At 47.5% G+C, this 22,203-nt stretch overlaps 1 protein-coding gene across 9 annotated transcripts in view; it reads right to left on the reverse strand.

Moving 5' to 3' along the window:
* Positions 1–22,203, reverse strand: part of LOC139263173 (long-chain-fatty-acid--CoA ligase 1-like) — a 232,975-nt gene that overhangs the window by 50,768 nt on the left and 160,004 nt on the right. For 7 of the 9 annotated variants that reach the window (XM_070878863.1, XM_070878909.1, XM_070878846.1 and 4 more), the window contains 7 exons: positions 15,127–15,305; positions 14,540–14,572; positions 13,299–13,350; positions 12,854–12,927; positions 8,451–8,528; positions 2,259–2,393; positions 409–543 (listed from right to left, as the gene is read on the reverse strand). In XM_070878863.1, the coding sequence (XP_070734964.1) occupies positions 409–543; positions 2,259–2,393; positions 8,451–8,528; positions 12,854–12,927; positions 13,299–13,350; positions 14,540–14,572; positions 15,127–15,305 (686 nt within the window). Of the gene's footprint in view, positions 1–408; positions 544–2,258; positions 2,394–8,320; positions 8,399–8,450; positions 8,529–12,853; positions 12,928–13,298; positions 13,351–14,539; positions 14,573–15,126; positions 15,306–22,203 lie in introns of all 9 variants that reach the window. The other 2 variants (XM_070878919.1, XM_070878853.1) reach the window with 1 other exon arrangement.

A 22,203-nucleotide genomic window follows, 5' to 3' on the forward strand; every position in this document is an offset into this window, starting at 1 on the left:
CTACTACTGATGTCAGGCTAACCGGTCTGTAGTTCCCCGTTTTCTCTCTCCCTCCTTTTTTAAATAGTGGGGTTACATTTTCCACCCTCCAATCTGCAGGAACTGTTCTATAGTCTATAGAATTTTGGAAGATGACAACCAATGCATCTACTATTTCCATGGCTACCTCTTTTAATACTCTGGGATGCAGATCATCAGGTCCTGGGGATTCATCTGCCTTCAGTCCCATTAGTTTCTCCAACAATATTTTCTTACTAATTATTAGCAATAAAAGTTATTTCTTTCTTGTACACATTGAGAAAGAGGCAATGGAACAGTACTACCACATCTGGGTTCAATGTTAAATTGTCATTATTGGATAAAGCCCTTTTAATTTCTCTTGACATTACCTGTGTACGTGCCACATACCTGTACTTTATGAAAGACCAACTTGTCCCATATGCTGTTACGTCGCATTATCCCTTTTCGAAGTTCTGCGATTTTTCTCCAAGTAGCAAATTTCAATATCGGCCGTTTTATAAAACCATTAGCCTGGATATGGACCTAAAAATCAAATTCGTGTTAACTTCAGTATCTCTAGGATAATTTATGACAAACTATGAATTGACTTGTTCTTTTCCAAATCCAGAAATGACAATTAACTGGAAAGAATTAATTAATCCATTTTCCATCCTTTTCTCAATTTAAGCAATACAGGGTAGTATGCAATTAAAAGCAAGTCAAAGAACAAATGGCTTGTCATCCATAACTGAAGACTTTTGCTTTACATTCATGTTTGAGAAATGTAAATTTGGCGACAATTGGTCTCCATCATTTTCACAGAAACGAGCCAATCAGCCCACCAAGTTTGTGACGTTGCTATTCTCCACTAGCCACCTTGTCTAATCCCAAGTTGCTGCTCTTTCATATTCCTCTTTCTCAAGCAACTATCAAACTGTGTTTTAAAAGAATTTATGGAATCATTAACTGTTTGTGGCAGAGAATTCCATGTTCTAACCAGTCTCCCATTAAATTTGTTTTGTGACCATCTTGAATTTGTGCCCTCTCATTATTGACTTGATCAGTGGAAATAATCTGGCGCTATATTCATCATAACTCTTCATAATCTCGAAAACCACCAACAGATCATCCCTGAATCTCCTCAACTGTAGTGAGAAAAGTTCCCACTTCTCAAATCTCTTCATATCTGTAAACCCCGATACCTAGATGATTTTCTAATCATTTATCTGGCTGTTCAGCAAGTTTAAACAATTTGGGAGGGGTGCAAAATAACTGTTAGATATCAACGCGACACACAACTTTTATCATTTACAATGACAGTCACATGGTCTTTTCTGCTGACCCCTTTTAGAAGCCCCACTTTATAATCATGATCGTTAGAGGAAGCCACATCAGGACCCAGGAACAACAAAGCACTTGAACAAAACATAACTGAAGTATGATGGGAGTGGGGAGGGGAGAAACAGCCAGTCAAAGCATGAGAGAACACAAAGGTGGTTACTGGATGAATTAACAGAGGTGTTTAAAATTATGATGGAATAGGACATGGCAGATAGAAATACAGCAGGATCTAGCACAAGCAGGCTTAGATACAAGATTAAATATACAAGAGATTTAGGACAGAGAGTAGGAAAAGCATCCTTTTTTATTTTTACGTAGAGTGTTGTCAGCTGTAGAACACATGACCAAAGTTAGTGATTGAAGCAGAGACAATGGCAACATTTAAGAATAGATTGGATAAGCAGTTGAAGGAAAGGGGATAACAGTTCATGGGCTTCGGACTACTGCTTGTATAATGAATAAACACCGACGCAGATGGTTTGGACCGAATAGTCGGTTTCCTTGTGGCAACTTCTATATAATTCTCTGTAAAATCCATTTGAGAATTCTTTGGACCTATTGTCATTGGATCAGATGGAGTTGAGCTGGCTGTTTAATGAGGCAAGTTACTGATCTACTTTGCAGACTACAAGAGGCTGGAATATAGTAGAGTCAGAGCTGCAGGGAAAAAGTTGACGCTCAGCTCTACTTGGATCTGGCTTTCAGAGAGCATCATTTTCCCAATTTTACCTGCAGCTGTCCCCTACTTTGATTTTCGGCAAAGTATCCATTGATAAATCACTAGTCTTACCTGCATGCAGCGATTGGGGGGGGGGGGGGGGGGAAATCAATATTCTGATTCATTTTTAAAAAACTAGTAAAACAGTTGGAATTGAAAATTCCAATACATAACAGTTACAGAAATAATTTAGGCATACCTTATCATACATCCTGTTAAGCAGACGGGGAACAACAGGAAAAACAGTTGGCTTCAAAACTTTGATATCATCCATTAGCAGTCTGATGTCTCCCTGAAAGAATCCGATCCGTGCACCGTGACAGAGCATCACAATCTGCAAAGAAAACTCAAATATCAACATAAAACTCATCAACTGGGGGGGAAAAAACCTGCTATTGCTGGAAATACACAACGAGTTAGTCTGCATCTGTTAAAGAGACGGGTTAGCTTTTCAAGTTATGGGTTATAACTCAAACATTAATTGGTCTTTTCTCTTTTCAGATGCTGGTTGAAGCGGTTGTGCATTTCCAGCATTTTTTGATTTTTCTTAACATAAATTCTGGTGGTCTCTCCCAGGAACATTTCTACATTAATGTACGATTCCAGGACACAAAATGAAAAACCTTCAGTTGTAACACAAATATTTCCTTCCTGTTTAGCTGTATTAGAACACAAGAAATAAGAGCAGGAGGCGGCCATGCGGCCCCTCGAGCCTGCTCCGGGAGTCAATAAGATCATGGCTGATCTTCGACTTCAACTCCACTTTCCCACCCGATCGCCATATCCCTTGATTCCCCCAGAGACCAAAAATCTATCTATTGACTGAACAGTCAGTTTCCTACAAATCCCTGGCTTCCAAAAGCATTTGTGGAACTCAGTAATTCTGTAACAACTGTTGCTTTGTAGTTATTCTCATTACAGCAAGAGATGATCACACCTAGGGGAACATCAATCATTCGTAAACTGCAAGCTAGAATACAAAGTGAGGGCAAAAATCAAAATAAACTAATTTTATTTATTTTTTTTTAACGGTTATTTAAAAAATCTTGATTTTTCCGTAGGGAACAGTAGTCAGGTGTTTCGGTCGATTTGAACACCTGTGCCTCATTAGGCATGCTGCTTGCTAACATTTTGACCAAAATGGGCGGGAAATCAGCGGGTAGTACCCACGGGATTGGTCCCCGGCACAAGCTAAGTAAATCGGAAGGGCTCATCAAGGAAAACAGGGAAGCCTAGAGCAGGGAAGGAGCAAGGCTTCCTGGTGAGGCTCGGAGGAGCAGTTCTGCTCCTCCTGGCTGACAAGGAAATTTAATTTTCTTTAAAGAAAATGATACTGTAGTGAGCCAATACTGGACCTTGATGCAGCTCCTGGCAGCTTTGGCTGGGCGGGAAAGCCACAACTGCCTCTCACTCAGGCCTCAGGTTAAAAGAAATTCCAGTCGGGCCCTGATGATATAATGAGAGCTTGATCTGCATATTTCAAGAAGGACCCCACCCTGTTTCCAACAGGTGTCTTTGCCCCCTGCAATGTGAAATTGCAGTCTGCCATATCGGGACGGAAACAAAATGGGGATGTCTCCCACTCAATTTTACCTGCACCCGCCCGGTTTCTGCCGAACAGAGTGGGGCGGGGGGAGGCAGGTTAAAATTGACCCTTCTTGATCAGTTTTAAGAAGAAGCTGCTGTAAGACTTCAAGGAGGGAACCATCAATACCACCAATTATTCTACGCTTCTCTAAAAACACAGCTTTACTTCAACCCAGGACATCCTCTTGCTGGTTCACTTTTCAAGATGAAGGCATTCCTTTCTCCAGATTCCATTCAGTATTAATGTTCTAAGTTCTGCAATTTGGTAAACTTCATCTATCAGTAATTACACTTACCTTACTTACAATCTTGGCCATATTGGGGGGGGGGGGGGGGTGGGGAAAGTCACAAACCTACCTTCCTTCTGTCCAAACAGATAACTGACAAATACTTGTTGAAAAGTTCACTTCTCATATCATAGGCAGTCCCTCGAAATCAAGGAAGACTTGCTTCCACTCTAAAAGTGAGTTCTTAGGTAGCTGAACAATCCAATATGGGAATTACAGTCTCCGTCACAGGTGTTGAAGGAAAGTGTGGGTGGGGAGTCTGGTTTGCCGCACGCTCCTTCCGCTGCCTGCACTTGTTTTCTGCATGCTCTCGGCGACGAGACTCGAGGTGCGCAGCGCCCTCCTAAATGCTCTTCCACCACTTAGGGTGGTCTCTGGCCAGGGGCTCACAGGTGTCGGTGGGGATATTGCATTTTATCAAGGAGGTTTTGAGGGTGCTCTTGAAACATTTCCTCTGCCCACCTGGTGCTCGCTTGCCATGTAGGAGTTCAGAGTAGAGCGCTTGCTTTGGGAGATCTGTATCAGACATACGAACAATGTGGCCCGCCCAACGGAGCTGGTCGTGTGTGGTTCGTGCTTCGATGCTGGGGATGTTGGCCTGATCGAGGACACTAATGTTGGTGCACCTGTCCTCCCAGGGGATTTGCAGGATCTTGCGGAGACAACGCTGGTAGTATTTCTCCAGCGATTTGAGGTGTCTACTGTAAATGGTTCACATTTCTGAGCCATACAGGAGGATGGGTATTACTACAGCTGTATAGACCATAAGCTTGGTGCCAGATTTGAGGGCCTGATCTTCAAACACACTCATCCCTCAGGCAGCCGAAGGCTGCGCTGGTGCACTGGAGGCAGTGTTGAACTCATCGTTGATGTCTGCCCTTGTTGATAATAGGCTCCCGAGGTATAGAAAGTGGTCCACGTAGTTCAGGGCCATGCGTGGATCTTGAGGACTGGAGGGGGCAGTGCTGTGAGGTGGGGTCAGGTTGGTGGAGGACCTTTGTTTAATGTAAGGCCCATGCTTTCGTACGCCTTGGTGAAGATGTTGACTATGACTTGGAGTTCAGCCTCAATGTGCGCAGACGCAAGCGCTATCCACATACTGTAGCTTGACGACAGAGGATGGGACGGTCTTGGATCTGGTCTGAAGACACTGAAGGTTGAACAGGTTCCCACTGGTTCTATAGATTAGTTCCACTCCAGCAGGGAGCTTGTTGAGCGTGAGGTGGAGCATTGCAGCGAGGAAGATCGAGAAGAGGGTTGGCGCGATGACGCAACCCTGCTCGACCCTGGTCCAGACGTGGATTGAATCTGTGGTGGTCAGGATCACCGCTTGCATGTCGTCGTGCAGCAGGTGGAGGATGGTGACATACTTTTGGGGGCAGCCGAAAAGGAAGAGGACGCTCCATAGTCCCTCGCGGTTAACAGTGTCAAAGGTCTTTCTAAGGTCAAAGGCGGCCACGTACAAGGGTTGGTGCTGTTCCCTGCATTTCTCTTGCAGTTGTCGCGCCGTAAAAATCATGTCCGTGTACCCCGTAGCGGACGGAATCTGCACTGTGACTCCGGGAGGAGCTACTCGGCCATAGGGAGAAGACGGTTGAGGAGGATTCTAGCGATGACCTTCCCAGCGGCTGATAACAGCGAGATTCCTCTGTAGTTGCCGCAGTCGGACTTGTCTCCTTTTTTAAAGATGGTCACGATTACTGCATCTCTGAGATCTCCCGGCATGCTCTCCTCCTTCCAGATGAGAGAGATGAGGTCATGCATTCGTGCCAATAGTGTCTCTCCACCAGATTCCATCCACTCCCGATGCCGTGTTGTTCTTGAGCTGACAGATGGCCTTTTCTACTTCGTGCAGAGCTGGGGTTATGCTGAGATGGAGGCGGGTAGCATGCTGCGGGATGGAGTCGAGGACACTCGTGTCAAAGGCAGAGTCTTGATTAAGGAGGTCTTCAGAGTGCTCCTTCCAGCGGGTCCTGACTGCCTCGGTGTCCTTGAGTGGCTCCCTGTTCTTGGCCACTAGTGGAGTGGGGCCTTGGGTGCTTGGGCCATAGGTGGACTTGACTGCGGTGAAAAGTCCTCGCACATCATGGCTGTCGGCCAGGTGCTGAGCTTTCTCCACCCACCATCTATTCTTTAGGTCATGGTTTTTTTTTTTGCTGGAACTCGGCCTTAATCCGTCTGTAAAGCTGCTTTGCTACTCCCGAATTGGGTTGTTGTTTTAGGTTCAGAAATGCACCGTGCTTGTGACTTATTAGCTCTTGGATCTCCTGGTCATTCTCATCAAATCAGTCTTGGTGTTTCCTGGTTGAGTGACCGAGCGTCTCTTTGCAGGTGCTGGTTATGGTGGCCTGGAGGGCAGACCAGGCGCTGTGGGCATTCTGCGTCTCGGGGTCATCAAGGGTCACCAGGTTGGCAGTAAGCTGCTGGCTGTATAGGGCTCTCTTAGCTGGGTCTTTGAGTGCCCCGCTGTTGATTTTTCTGTGACACTGCTTCTGCTGCCGTCGCCACTTTGGGGCTACATTGATGTTGATGGAGTGGGTTCAGCAGTGGTCCGTCCAGCAGTCATCAGCTCCTGTCATGGCACGGGTGATGCGCACATCCTCGAGATCCCTGGCTCGAACGATGATGTAGTCGAGCAGGTGCCAGTATTTGGAGCGAGGGTGTTGCCACGATACCTTGTACTTGTCCCTCTGGCGGAACAAGGTGTTAGTGATGACGTGTTCTCGGCATTTTGTCAGGAGCAGGGTACCACTGAAGTTGGTTTTCCCTACCCCCTCTCTGCCGATCACGCCTCCCCAGAGATCTGTGTCCTTACCGACCCTGGCATTGAAGTCACCGAGGAGGATCAGTTTGTCGTCCGTAGGGACACGGGACAGGGATTGTTCGAGGCTGGAGTAAAATCCCTTTTTGGCCTCATCTGTTGCGTCGAGTGTTGGGGTGTACGCACTGATAACTGGCGCACTGGTTCTGGGATAGGGCGAGTTGGAGAGTCATGAGACGTTCGACTAGCTCGTTCTTGATGGCGAAACCGACTCCGTGAAGGCGGCGTTCTTCCTCTGGTTTGCCTTTCCAGAAGGTGGTGTAACCTCCACCTTGTTCTTTGAGCTGGCCTTCCCCTGCCCACCGGGTCTCGCTTAGGGCAGCGATGCCGACGTCGAAGTTCTCGGGCAACAATGGCGGTGCGGCGTTCCAGTCGGTCACTGTTGGAGTTGTCCATGAGGGTCCTGACGTTCCAGGTTCCGAACTTCATTTTGAGGGAAGCTGCCTGTGCGTGAGTTCTTTTATTGTGGGGTGGCCGTTGCACACCGGTTACCACACGGGCTTAGCAGAGCGAGGTCTTGGCCCAGTGGCAAGGGGGTCCAAGATGACTGGAGACCAGGCACTGCTGTATGAGCCATGGGATGTGAGCTGTAAGGTCGGCACTGAGCAGTGTCTTTAGAAGAGATGGTGAGAAATCTGAGGTGTGAAGAGTGAGAATAAGAGACTTGGGGCAATGCTTCACTCTCCCAGCTATTGGTCCTCAGCTAAGGGCAGACATTGGGGCCCCGCTCGGGCTTTTTAAGCTACTCCCTGCTCCATCTTTGCTTCTCGCTGGGTCGCAGACAGATAATTGACAAATACTTGTTGAAAAGTTCACTTCTATGTACATTTCAAATTATTATTTTTTTGATTATTCGTTCCGGGAGATGGGCGTCACTGGTGAGGCCAGCATATATTGCCCATGCCTAATTGCCATCGAGAAGGTGGTGGTGAGCCACCTTCTTGAACAACTGCAGTCCCTGTGGTGAAGATACACTCTCAGTGCTGTTGGGGAGGGAGTTCCAGGATTTTGACCCAGCGACGATGAAGGAGCAGTGATATATTTCCAAGTCAGGATGGTGTGTAACTTGGAGAGGAACTTGCAGGTGATAATGCTCCCATGTATCTGCACCATGGCTGCAGTGTGTACCATCTACAAGATGCACTGCAGCAACTCGCCAAGGCTTCTTCGGCAGCCCCTCCCAAACCCGTGACCACTACCACCGAGAAGGACCAGGGCAGCAGGCGCATGGGAACACCACCACCTCAAAGTTCCTCTCCAAGTCACACACCATCCTGACTTGGAAATATATCACCATTCCTTCATCATCGTTGGGTCAAAATCCTGGAACACTCTCCCTAAGAGCACTGTAGGAGTACTTTCACCACACAGACTGCAGTTATTCAAGGCGGCGGCTCACCACTACCTTCTCAAGGGCAACAAATGCTGGCCTTTCCAGCAACACCCACATCCCAGGAATGAATAATTTAAAAAAATTAATAACTGTTGCAAGGAATTGTACACCGGCCCTCTTAACCATTCTGAATTTTGAAATACAACTTATGGTCCAGCAATTCTGCATCTTACCTGCACCAAGCGTTCAAACATGTGTGCAAGAGGTAAAAAGGAAATGTGTACGTCAGTGGGTGTTGCCACCCAATGTTCCTGTAAAAACACAACACACAACTGAGGCTTGGATTAATCAAAATAGACCTACCTCTACCAATCTTTCAAACATATGACCCAGAGGTAAGAAAGAGATTAGAATATCATCTGCAGTAGGGAAGTTCAAATTCTTCAGGAGTATGGAAGAAGAAAGACAATGAAGTGAAAGGAAAGAAAAAAAAGATAAGATGGATAAATCCATATTTGGAATTGAAAGCAAAAAGCAAATTACAGAGAAAGATGATCTTGAAATCACAACATCTTAACTTTTCCAATTACTTGTTAATTGCATTGTTAAACTCAGGAACGCTATTGGCCAATTACCACAGAATAATAAAACTAAAACATCTAACCTTTTACATTACATATATAAACTACCATTTATTGTTTATGGCAAACAAAATGTTACATACATACTTTGAATCACAGAATTTGCAGCACCTAAAATGGCTGTTTAGTCCATTACACCTGTAGTAATTCTATGAAATAGATTCCAGCACAAACACGATGGACAAGATGGCTTCCTTCTGTGGTGTAAATTTCTATAATTCTATGATATTTGCATCATCCCATTTCCCCATACATTTTAAATATTTAGCCACTCTGCTTTTGAAGTGTCAGCTGTGGCTCAGTGGATAGCACCCTCGCCTCAGAGTCAGAAGATTGTGGGTTCAAGTCCCACTCCAGGGACTTGAGTGCACAAATCTAGGCTGACACTCCAGTGCAGTGTTAAGGGAGTGCTGCACTGTCGGAGGTGCCGCCTTTTGGATGAGACATTAAACTGAGGTCCCGTCTGCTCCCTCAGGTGGACGTAAAAGATCCCATGGTACTATTTCAAAAAAAAAAGCAGGGCAGTTATCCCCAGTGTCCTGGCCAATATTTATCCCTCAATTAACATAACCAAAACAGATTATCTGGGCATTATCACATTGCTGTTTGTGGGAGCTTGCTGTGCGCAAATTGGCTGCCACATTTCCCACATTACAACAGTGACTACACTTCAAAAAGTGCTTTGAGATGTCTGGTAATCGTGAAAGGCGCTATATAAATGTAAGCCTTTCTTTCTTAAAAGTTATCATAGATTCTGCTTCTGGTTTGACATGCCACATGCCAACACTCTTATATAAAAAAAATATATATATTCTAGCTTTCCAATCATTCTTTTGGTGATGATGTTATAATTATACCCATTAGTCACTTATACACTGACTTATTGACCAGTAGGAATACTTTTTATTAAAACTTCTCAAAGTTTGACACATCTCATCAGAGATGTCAAGTGCAGGTGGCAGCAATTTCATTGCAATTCCTACAATACTGATGCTAAAGTTCTACTATCAATGCAACTTCTAGTTTTTTTTTTATAAAAGAGAATATTCCATAAAACAAGCAGCTCATGAAATATTTAATGCCATGGGAGACTGAGTCGTATCACATAAAAAATAAATTTCCAAAAGATTTCATTCCATTTGTAGTATGGGCACAATGGATATACTGCCTTGCAACAGGTCCTGGCCATAGAATCATAGAAATTTACAGCACGGAAGGAAGCCATTTCAGCCCATCGTGTCTGTGCCGCCCAACAAACAGCTATCCAGCCTAATCCCACTTTCCAGCTCTTGGTCCGTAGCCCTGCAGGTTACAGCACTTCAAGTGCATATCCAAGCATCCCTTAAATGTGGTGAGGGTTTCTGCCTCTACCATCCTTGCAGGCAATGAGTTCAGACCCCCACCACCCTCTGGTGAAGAAATTTTCCCTCATTTCTTCTCTAAACCTCTTAACAATTATTTAAATCGAAGTCCCCTGGTTGTTGAACCCTCTGCCAAGAGAAATAGGTCCTTCCTATCCACTCTATCTAAGCCCCTCATAATTTTATACACCTCAATAAGGTCACCCCTCAGCCTCCTCTGTTCCAAGGAAAACAAACTCAGCCTCCAAAGGTAGACTGGTCATGAAGGTTAAAGCCCATGGGATACAGGGCAAAGTGGCAAGTTGGATCCAAAATTGGCTTGGAGGTAGGAAGCAAAGGGTAATGATTGATGGATGTTTTTGTGACTGGAAGGATATTTCCAGTGGGGTTCTGCAGGGCTTAGTACTGGGTCCCTTGCTTTTTGTGGTATATATCAACGATTTAATTTGAATATAGGGTGTATGATTAAGAAGTTTGCAGACAACACTAAAATTGGCTGTGTGGTTGATAATGAAGAGGAAAGTCATGGGCTGCAGGAGGTTATCAATCTACTGGTCAGGTGGGCAGAGCGGTGGCAAATGGAATTTAATTCAGAGAAGTGTGAGGTGATGTACTTTGGGAGGGATAATAAGGAAAGGGTATACACATTAAGTGGTAGGCCATTTAATAGTGTAAATGAACAAAGGGACCTTAAAGTGCTTGTCCACAGATCCCTGAAAGTAGCAGACCAGGTGGATAAGGTGGTTACGAAGGCATACGGAATGCTTGCCTTTACTGGCCGAGGCATAGAATATAAGAGCAGGGAGGTTATGCTTAAATTGTATAATACTTTGGTTAGGCCACAGCTGGAGTACTGCGTGCAGTTCTGGTCACCGTATTATAGGAAAGACATGATTGCACTAGAGAGGGTGCAGAGGAGATTTACTTGGATGCTGCCTGGAATGGAGAATCTTAGTTATGAGGACAGATTGGATAGGCTGGGGTTGTTCTCATTGGAACAGAGGAGGTTGAGAGGAGACCTCATTGAGGTGTACAAAATATTGAGGGGCCTGGACATAGTGGATAGTAAGGGTCTATTTCCATTGGTAGAGGGGTCTATTATGAAGGGGCATAGTTTTAAGGTGGTTGGTGGAAGGTTTCGAGGGGATTTGAGGGGAGGCTTCTTTACGAAGAGAGTTGTGGTGATCTGGAATTCGCTGCCTGGATGCAGAAACCCTCACCACTTTTAAGGGATGGTTGGATGGGCACTTAAAGTGCAGTAACCTGCAGGGTTACGGTCCTCGAGCTGGTAATTGGGATTAGACTGGATGACTTTTGTTGGACGGTGCAGATATAATGGTAAGTACTGCAGGGAATAGAATACGGCCAAGGTGATCTCCTGGACTAATTTCGATTGCCTGGATGGGTCGGAGAGGAATTTTCCCAGATTTTTTCTCCATAAATTGGCCTGGGTTTTTATCTGGTTTTTGCCTCTCCCAGGAGATCACATGGCTCCGGTGGAGATGGAGTGTAGAATGTTTCAGTGTAAGGGGTGTCGCAGTTGTGTGAGGCAGACTGATTGGGCTGGGTGCTCTTTGCCTTTCCGTCATTGTTCATAGGTTTATATGTAACCTTTAGGACTGCTGACCAAGGGCTGTGCGGCTCTTTGTCGGCCGGCGCGGACACGATGGGCCGAAATGGCCTCCTTCTGCGCTGTAAATTTTTGTTTCTATTCAATATTTCCTCATAGCATGTTGAGTTTGGTCAGAAAGCAGAACAGCTGCTTAAATACTAGCATATCTCTTGTGGTATTGTTTATGGGTAGTTCGGGATCTGCAGCGTTATGAAACTTAGCTCCTAACGCAGCCTGCCGCCTTTAAGGCCAATGCTCAACTTATGGCGATCGAGATAATTGGAGCTGCTCGTAAATATGCTGAGGTCAGTTGGAAGTCAGTACAGTTCTCGCAATTTCAGGATGAAATACCTGGCTTCAATGTGTCCTTTTTTTTGGTACGCAGTCCCTTTTAGCGGTTGCATGGACCATTTAAATATTCACACATGTACGGTTTCTCCCATACAAAAGCCAGTGAGCGGCCTGTGAGGGACCTCAAGACCACTGTGCAGCCGCACAGCTTAGCAGGAACGTTGCCTGATTTTTTTTTTTAAAAAGGGTGTATTTACATTACAACTTGAGCATTTCTGCAAAGGATTATTATTGTAGTGAAGCAATGAAGGTCCCCTGGAAGGGTTTAGATTCACACCACTTTGGTTTGACATCACATGTAGAGCAGGAAGTTCTAGCTGTACCCAGATCAATATTCTGCCTTCAAACACCAAAATTAATATATAATCTGATAATTCATGCAATTGCTGTCTGTGGGACATTGCTATATATAAAATGGCTGCTAGTCACCTACACAGCAACAATAACTGCTCTTAATGCAGTGCATATGAAGTGCTTTAGGTGTCATGAGAGATGTGATAAGACACTTTATAAATGCAATATAAAATCATTTTCACCTAAAGAATTAAAAAAATATTCATTCATGGGATGTGGGCATCGCTGGTAAGGCCAACATTTATTGCCCATTCTTAATTGCCCTTGAGAAGGTGGTGGTGAGCTGCCTTAATTTTGGTGTTAGTTACTCAAGTGACATGAAATTTCACTTTGAAAATATCACACCTAGAGAATCAACTTGCATGCCTGCTGCCCATCAAAGCAAAGACATAAATTATGGATTCCATTTGGAAATATAAGGACACGATGATAGCACCTGGTGTTTACCTCTGTGACTTTCAGAAAAGCAGAGAGATTAGACACGACGTTTCTATGCGTCAGCATTGCCCCTTTGGGGTTTCCTGAAAGAGTAACAGTAATCAATTTTATTTAACCCATTGTAAATCAGCATTGGTCCATGATCAAAGTCAAATATGATGAAATACGAGCGTATACAATCGTATGAAATTTTAAAGTGATTTTAAGAGAAAACTCATTAAGTTGATACCACACAAATGAACAAGACATACAGCACATTTTCTACATTTTTCAGCCTGACACTAATCTGGGTGATGTATGAAAAATAACTGGGACACTTATACTGTTTAACACTGAATATGGTTTTGTGATTTTTGTTTCCAGAGAAAAAGGCGATTAACACTTTGACAAGCGAAATCAGGAATAAACATTTTTTTTTATAAAGTGAAATGACTCAAGTCCCAGTGGTACTTGCCTGTGGTTCCACTGGTGAAACAAATAACAGCCAAGTCGTTAGGTTGTGGTAGCTGAAAAGGCAGAAGATAACAGGTGATCAAAATCTCTAATCTCACAGATATGACCAAAAAAATATGCCCAAATTCAGAAGAACCTGAAAATTAAGATATTTGAGCCAGTAGGTGCCAGCTTGCCACTATGGTAGAATTCTTGCCACTGAGTTAAAAGATCAAGGTTTCAAGCCCCACTCCAGGAACTTTAGCAGATAACCTAGGTTGACACTTCAGTGTATTAATGAAGAAATGTTGCTTTGTTGTCAGTGCCATCTTTTGGATGGGATGTCTGTCTGCCTGTTCAGGTGGACTGGCTGATTACTCATCGCTTTGCTGTTGTGGGACCTTGCTGTGCGCAACTTTGTGACTGTGACTGAGGGATACGAAGTACAAATCAAAAACGAGTAATATTACTTCTGTAAAAGGTGTTGGACTACTGAATAGTTCTAATCATCTAATATTGGCCATGAACTGAGTAACCAAAATGATTACAGGTATCAAGTTATGAATAATTATCAAGACAGTTAGACTTGTTCTTATCGGAAAAGTAACAAAGGTGACTACCCGCAATTTTTCGGAATTGATAAATTGTTCAGTGTTGAAAGATTAAAATATCAGGATATGCAAAATTATTATGCAACATCTGCAGCTTTTCTCAGGAGTGGTGTATTGTGGGACACTGAAAATTTAGCAATATTTTTAGATATGTACACTGAGAGTCGAACACAGTTCAGTGCTTTAGGTATTATTGCATACTAACAGAGCAGAAGCCATTCCATGGTTCAATTGAGTTTTGGAGGTGGGAGCTCAGGAGCGCAGTGGGGTGCTGAGGGAAAATCAAGGAACAATGATGCAGAGAACGAAGCTACTGGATAAAAATCTGTCCAAAAGTCCAAATCGCATCTCAGCTCAGCGATAAGGAAATAAAGGATTATGGGCAGCGGGCAGGGAAGTGGTGCGGAGTTCATGATCAGATCAGCCATGATCTTACTAAATGGCGGAGCAGGCTCGAGGGGCCAAATGGCCTACTCCTGCTCCTATTTCTTATGTTCTCACAGTAACAAATTTAAAAATCACACTCCTGAACATGTTAGGTTGAGTAATTAGGAATTTGGATAAATGGCTTTAAAAACCACACACTCAATTTTGGTCATGAGCAGCTCTCCGTTTGATCACAAATATTGCAGATGAAACAAGGTTTACTTACTTTTTGCTTCCATTTCTGATGCTTTCCTTCATTCTACAAGAAAAATTGAAATAAACAATAAATTTGCAATTTATGTAACTGCATTGATCCTGGTATGCAAATCAAGTAAATTCAACATTACATACATCAGCCTATTTGTTATACAAGCAGCATACATGTGTCTGTGGAACCTGATCCATTACATTAACCTGATCCCAAGCAATTAGTTTTATTATTCCAATCCCATCCAATAGATGGTCTATTGTTCATACATTTATCAGAACTCACATTAAAAAACACTACACAATAACTTTTGTAAGGAAAAAAACAAAGATATTTCTCGTATTTCAAAAGATATATCTACCTACCCTGAGCAATCAGAAAGATAATATTAACAGGAATGAAGAGTAATCCATTATTTTAAATACTGGGCTTTCATAGCTGGAAGTAGTTATGTGAAAGCAAGAGGCAGGGTGGTTGTAAACAGAAATATCAAATAAAGATGGATTTATCCTTAACCTCTATGCAGCTATAAACTAGAATGATGCACGCCTAGTACAAAAGATAGCCAGCAAACGTGAACACTGGATTGTTTTTAGACACCTCACCTCTACTTCCTTTAAAGAAGCAATTGAGACTCCACAATTATTTCCTCGTTCTTTTAGGTCAGCTCCAAAAATGTTCATGACAACGATGGTCTTAACGTTTGGAGTTGTCCCATTTTCCACACCCTGAAGTACAGCTTCTACTTTGACCGTTGTGTCACAGAATATAACCGAAATATCCGCTAAGAGCAAGGAGACATCAGGTTACTTTCTTATTTAACTACAAGGTTTGCTAAAATTGCAATAAAACTGTATTTTTTAAATATATTAGATTATGCTCCAGTGTCATGCATACTGAATGACTGTGAAGTGAAGGAATGTTTCGAGTACAGAAGTGTATCTGTAAGCCTTCTCTGTGTACTGACAGATGCTCCATGTGAAATTGAATTTCTACCTACTGTTCTTCAATGCTGCAAAAGCATGGTTGCTGTGATGGTGTTCAGAATGCTCTACCCAACTTCATTGATGGCTGACAAAGTATAGTTTTACCTCAGTAGCTTATTTAGAGACAGGATGGCATGAAAAATATTGTTTTGAGAAAACAAAATCATAATTTTACTGCAGGTCGGCCCAAGGTCCGATCCTGAAGTTGGCAAGTGGTGAACTCTGCACCTGGCAGTGGCACACAATGTCATTTCAGACCGCTCCGAAATTCAGCATAGGAACCCGGCTGTTGTTTGTGGTCATGCCCAGTATAAATGGCAACTCCAAAGAAGAACACAAGATATTTTTTTTATTATACTTAGTGAAATTTACTGAGAAAGGCACGGTGAAATTCAATTTTACATACATGCAACGGCAAGCACAGAAGGAAAGAGTCCCACGAATTCTGTGAGCCCATACGAGGGTCTTTAAAGCTTACTGCTTGTGATCAATTTGACAATCATACTGAAGCTTCAGTATGGTCTAAAAATAATCCTTTCTTCTCTTCCCTCCTCCCAGCCAAAATTAGTCAAGTGCTCAGAAACTGTGCTCACAATGGGCCCAAGTTTCCACATGATTCGCGCCTGATTTTTAGGAGCAACTGGTGGAGAACGGACTATTTTAGAAATCGCAATTCTCCACATTTTTTTTTCTGCAGTTCTAGTCAGGTAGAACAGTTCTAGTTTAGAACAGAATTTTTTCTTCAAAAGGGGACGTGTCCGGCCACTGACGCCTGATTTGAAAGTTTCCACAGTGAAAATGTACTCCAAACTAAAGTAGAATGGAGCCAGTGAAGATTTTTGTAGAACTGAAAAAACCTGTTCTACACATTAAAAAATCAGGCGCAGGTTACAAATTAGGCGTCCAGAACGAGGTGGGAGGGGGGGGGGAAGGGAACTCATTAAATTCGACAATAAATCCTTATTTATACTTCTACAAATATTATACAAATAAATCCAACCTGAATAAACATTTATAAGCCAAGAAAAGATTAAATAAACCATCTTCCTACCTGTGTGAAAGTGCTTCAGCCAGGGAGAATTCTGCAGCCGTTCGTGCCGCTGAGCAGGAGGGGAAGAGAGAGAGAGAGAGAGAGAGAGAGAGAGAGAGAGGGGAGGGAGGGAGGGAGGGAGGGAGGGAGGGAGGGAGGGAGGGAGGGAGGGAGAGAGAGAGAGAAGGGGGGTTGGAAGAGAGAGAGAGGGATGGGGAGGGAGGGAGAGAGGGGGGAGGGAGGGGGGGGAGAGAGAGAGAGAAGGGGGGTTGGAAGAGAGAGAGAGGGGGAGAGAGAGAGGGGAGGGAGGGAGAGAGAGAGGGAGGGAGGGAGAGAGAGGGAGGGAGGGAGAGAGGGAGGGAGAGCGCGGGGGGGGATCGGGGAAACAGGAGCAGGGGGGGGGCCTCGGGGAACAGGAGTGGGGGGGGCGTCGGGGAACAGGAGCGGGGGGGGGGGCGTCGGGGAACAGGAGCGGGGGGGGCGTCGGGGAACAGGAGCGGGGGGGGCGTCGGGGAACAGGAGCAGGGGGGGGTTGAGGGGGGGTCGGGGAGCAGGAGCAGGGGGGGGTCGAGGAACGGTCGGGGAACGGGAGGGTGGGGGTCGGGGAACAAGAGCGGGGGGGGGGCATCGGGGAACAGGAGCGGGGGTGGTCGAGGAACGGGGAGGGTCGGGGTCGGGGGGAGGGGAACGGGGGGGGGAGGGGAACGGGGGGGGGAGGGGAACGGGGGGGGAGGGGAACGGGGGGGGGAGAGTCGGGGAACGGGGGGAGGGGTCGGGGAACGGGGGGAGGGGTCGGGGAACGGGGGGAGGGGTCGGGGAACGGGGGGAGGGGTCGGGGAACGGGGGGAGGGGTCGGGGAACGGGGGGAGGGGTCGGGGAACGGGGGGAGGGGTCGGGGAACGGGGGGAGGGGTCGGGGAACGGGGGGAGGGGTCGGGGAACGGGGGGAGGGGTCGGGGAACGGGGGGAGGGGTCGGGGAACGGGGGGAGGGGTCGGGGAACGGGGGGAGGGGTCGGGGAACGGGGGGAGGGGTCGGGGAACGGGGGGAGGGGTCGGGGAACGGGGGGAGGGGTCGGGGAACGGGGGGAGGGGTCGGGGAACGGGGGGAGGGGTCGGGGAACGGGGGGAGGGGTCGGGGAACGGGGGGAGGGGTCGGGGAACGGGGGGAGGGGTCGGGGAACGGGGGGAGGGGTCGGGGAACGGGGGGAGGGGTCGGGGAACGGGGGGAGGGGTCGGGGAACGGGGGGAGGGGTCGGGGAACGGGGGGAGGGGTCGGGGAACGGGGGGAGGGGTCGGGGAACGGGGGGAGGGGTCGGGGAACGGGGGAGGGGTCGGGGAACGGGGGAGGGGTCGGGGAACGGGGGGAGGGGTCGGGGAACGGGGGGAGGGGTCGGGGAACGGGGGGAGGGGTCGGGGAACGGGGGGAGGGGTCGGGGAACGGGGGAGGGGTCGGGGAACGGGGGAGGGGTCGGGGAACGGGGGAGGGGTCGGGGAACGGGGGAGGGGTCGGGGAACGGGGGAGGTGTCGGGGAACGGGGGAGGTGTCGGGGAACGGGGGAGGGGTCGGGGAACGGGGGAGGGGTCGGGGAACGGGGGAGGGGTCGGGGAACGGGGGAGGGGTCGGGGAACGGGGGAGGGGTCGGGGAACGGGGGAGGGGTCGGGGAACGGGGGAGGGGTCGGGGAACGGGGGAGGGGTCGGGGAACGGGGGAGGGGTCGGGGAACGGGGGAGGGGTCGGGGAACGGGGGAGGGGTCGGGGAACGGGGGGAGGGGTCGGGGAACGGGGGGAGGGGTCGGGGAACGGGGGGGGAGGGGAACGGGGCGGGGGGGTCGGGGAACGGGGGGGGGGGGTCGGGGAACAGGGGGAGGGTCGGGGAACAGGAGCGCAGGTCGGGGGGGGGGGGGGGAGGAGAGCGGGTCTCGGGTTGGGTCAGTCGGGGGTGGGGGGTGGGGGGGGGAGCGGGTCTCGGGTCTCGGGTCGGAGGGGGGGAGCGGGTGTCGGGTCGGGTCGGGGGGGGAGCGGGTCTCGGGTCGGGGCGGCGGGGGGGGGGGGGCGGGTGTCGGGTCGGAGCGGGTGTCGGATCGGGGAGGGGGGGGGGAGCGGGTCTCGGGTCGGGGCGGCGGGGGGGGGGCGGGTGTCGGGTCGGAGCGGGTCTGGTCGGCGGGGGTGGGGGTGGGGGGGGGGGGGGGGCGGGGGGGAGCGAGTGTCGGGTCTGGTCGGGTGGGGAGCAGGAGCTGGCCGTGGGAGGAGCCTCATTCACGCAGCCCCAGTGAGGCCATTGGGCCAGGGCTTGGGGCTGCTTGCTTCGGGCCCCTCCCACACAGTTCGGCGCCTGGAGCTACTGCACTTGCGTGCCCACTGTAGCACCGGGACCTGGCCCCGCCCCCCCACAACTCGTGCTGGCTGCGCCGAGGGCCACAGGACCTGTAAGTAGGTGGAGAATACCGAGGATTTTTTTAGGCGCCGTTTTAGGCGCGAAAAACTGGCGCCCAGCTCGGAGGGGCGTCCGTTTTTTTTCTTGTGGAAACTTGGGCCCATTGTCCCTACAATCCTTTACCAGTATATGAAAGCAGGCTGGAGTCCATGGAGGTAAAACATAAATGTACAGCACCTAAGTCAGATTTGCAAATATGTAACTTTTAATTTGGCTTGTCAATAGTAAAAATACAGCTGGTTTGAGATGGATTATGCAATCCAGATTTGTTCACAACCTGAAGTTGCAATAGGCAAGGAATCAATATATTACACCGCATGGGAATGGTAGCATAATGGTTATGTTACTGGACTAGTAATCCAAAGACACGAGTTCAAATCCTACCACAGCAGAAGGGGAATTTAAATTCAATGAAATAAATAACTAATAAAATCAATAATGGTGGCCATGAAACTATTGAATTGTCGTAAAAACCTATTTGGTTCACTAATGCCCTTTAGGGAAATCTGCCATCGTTACCTATAATGTGATTCCAGACCTACAGCATTTGGTTGATTCTTAACTGCCCTCTTAACTAGCAAGCCACTCAGTTGTAACAAACCGTGACAGAAAACAATAAATAAAACTGACATGGTCAAACTCATAGAATCATACCTTCCAGCCAATGTCCCAGACTCCTCCATCACCATCCCTAGGTGGTATGTCCCATCACATCAGCAGGACAAGACCCACCAGAGGTGGCAGCACAGTGGCTCTGGGAGTCCTCTTTTGCTCTGGACCCCATGAAGTCTCAATGCTTCAGGTCAAGGACGGGCAAGGAAAACTCCTGCTGATTACACCTACTGCCCTCCCTCAGCCGATGAATCAGTACTCCTCCATGTGAAACACCACTTGGAAGAAGTACTGAGGGTAGAAAGGACACAGAATGTACTCTGGGTGGGAGACTTCAATGTCCATCACCAAGAGTGGCTCAGTTACACCACTACTGACCGAACTGGCCTGGTCGTGAGTGACATAGCTGCCAGACGGAGCCTACGGCAGCTAGTGAGAGAACCAACACGAGGGGAAAAACATACTTGACCTCATCCTCACCAATCTACAGATGCATCTGTCCATGACAGCATTGGTAGCACAGTCCTTGTGGAGACGAAGACCCGCCTTCACAGTGAGGTCACCCTCTATCGTGTTGTGTGGCATGACCACCGTGCTAAATGGGATAGATTCAGAACAGATCTAGCTGCTCAAAACTGGGCATCCATGAGGCGCTGTGGGCCATCAGTAGCATCAGAATTGTATTTCACCACAACGTGTAACCTCTTGGCCCGGCATATCCCTCACTCTACCATTACCATCAAGCCAGGGGACTAACCGTGATTCACTGAAGTGTGTAGAAGAGCATGCCAGGAACAGAACCAGACGTACCTAAAAATAAGATGCCAAACTGGGGAAGCAGCAACACATGACTACATGCATGCTGAACAACAAATGCTGCATGCTATAAACAGTGCTAAGCTATCCCACGATCAAAGGATCAGATCAAAGCTCTGCAGTCCTGTCACATCTAGTCATGAATGGCGGTGGACAATTAAACAACCAACGGGAGAACATAAGAAATAGGAGCAGGAGTAGGCCACCTGACCCCTTGAGCTTGCTCTGCCATTTAATATCATGGCTAATCTGATCATGGACTCAGCTCCACTTCCCTGCCCGCTCCCCATAACCCTTTATTCCCTTATCATTCAAAAGTCTGTCTATCTCCACCTTAAATATATTCAATGACCCAGCCTTTTCTGCTCTCTGGGGCAGAGGATTCCATAGATTCTGGGAGGAGGAGGCTCCATGAATATCCCCATTCTCAATGGTGGCGGAGCGCTGCACGCAGTGCAAAACACAAGGCTTTACAACCATCTTCAGCCAGAAGTGCCAAGGGGATGATCCATAACGGACTCCTCCGGAGGTTCCCATCACAGAAGCCAGTCTCCAACCAATTCAATTCATTCCATGTGATATCAAGAAATGGCTGAACGCACTGGATACGACTATGGGCCCCGACAATATCCCGGCTGACGTGCTGAAGACTTGAGTGTCGGGGACCAGAACTAGCCACGCCTCTAGCAAAGCTGTTCCATTACAGCTACAACACTGGCATCTAGCCAACAATGTGGAAAACTGCCCAGGTATGTATGTGGTGTCCACAAAAGTAGGACAAATCCAATCTGGCCAATTACTGCCCCATCAATCATCAACAAAGTGATGGGGGGTGCCGTCAACAGTGCTATCAAGCGGCACTTACTCAGCAATAACCCACGCACCGATGCTCAGTTTGGGTTCCGCTAGGACCACTTGGCTCCAGACCTCATTACAGCCTTGGTCCAAACATGGACGAAAGAGCTGAATTCCAGAGGTGAGGGGAGAATGACTGCCCCTGACATCATGGCAGCTTTTGGCCGCGTGTGGCATAAAGGAGCCCGAGTAAAATTGACGTCAATGGGAATCAGGGGGAAAACTCTCGACTGGCTGGAGTCATACCTAGCACAAAGAAAGATGGTGCGGTTGTTGGAGGTCAATCATCTCAGCCCCAGAACATCGCTGCAGGAGTTCCTCAGGGCAGTGTCCTCAGCCCAACCATCTTCAGCTGCTTCAATGAGCTTCCCCCCACCATAAGGTCAGAAGTGGGGTTTGTTCGCTTTTGATAGTGGTGTTCAGTTCCATTCGCAAGTCCTTAAATAATGGAACAGTCCATGCCCGAAAGCAGAAAGACCTGGACGACATTCAGGCTTGGGCATCATAATTGTCAGGCAAAGACTATCTCCAACAAGTGAGAATCCAACCACCAGCCCTTGACGTTCAGCGGCATTATCATCGCCGAATCTCCCACCATCAACATCCTGGGGATGGTGGTTAGACGCTCTTATTGGAGATCGTTATTGCCTGGCACTTGTGTGCTGCGAATTACTTGCCACTTATCAGCCCAAGTCTGAATGTCATCCAGGTCTTGCTGCATGCGGGCACACACTGCATCATTATCTGAGGAGTTTCGAATGGAACTGAACACTGTGCAATCATCAGCGAACAACCCCATTCTGACCTTATGATGGAGTGAAGGTCATTGATGAAGCAGCTGATGATGGTTGGGCCTCTCAGACAGGAATGCACCAAATGGGCTTATTCTGTAGGAGGAATCACAAACTGAAAATGAAGAAAAAAGTAGCATGGGTAAGTGCAACAAAT

The sequence above is a fragment of the Pristiophorus japonicus genome, chromosome 1, assembly GCF_044704955.1.
Source record: "Pristiophorus japonicus isolate sPriJap1 chromosome 1, sPriJap1.hap1, whole genome shotgun sequence".
Lineage (NCBI taxonomy): Eukaryota > Metazoa > Chordata > Chondrichthyes > Pristiophoridae > Pristiophorus > Pristiophorus japonicus.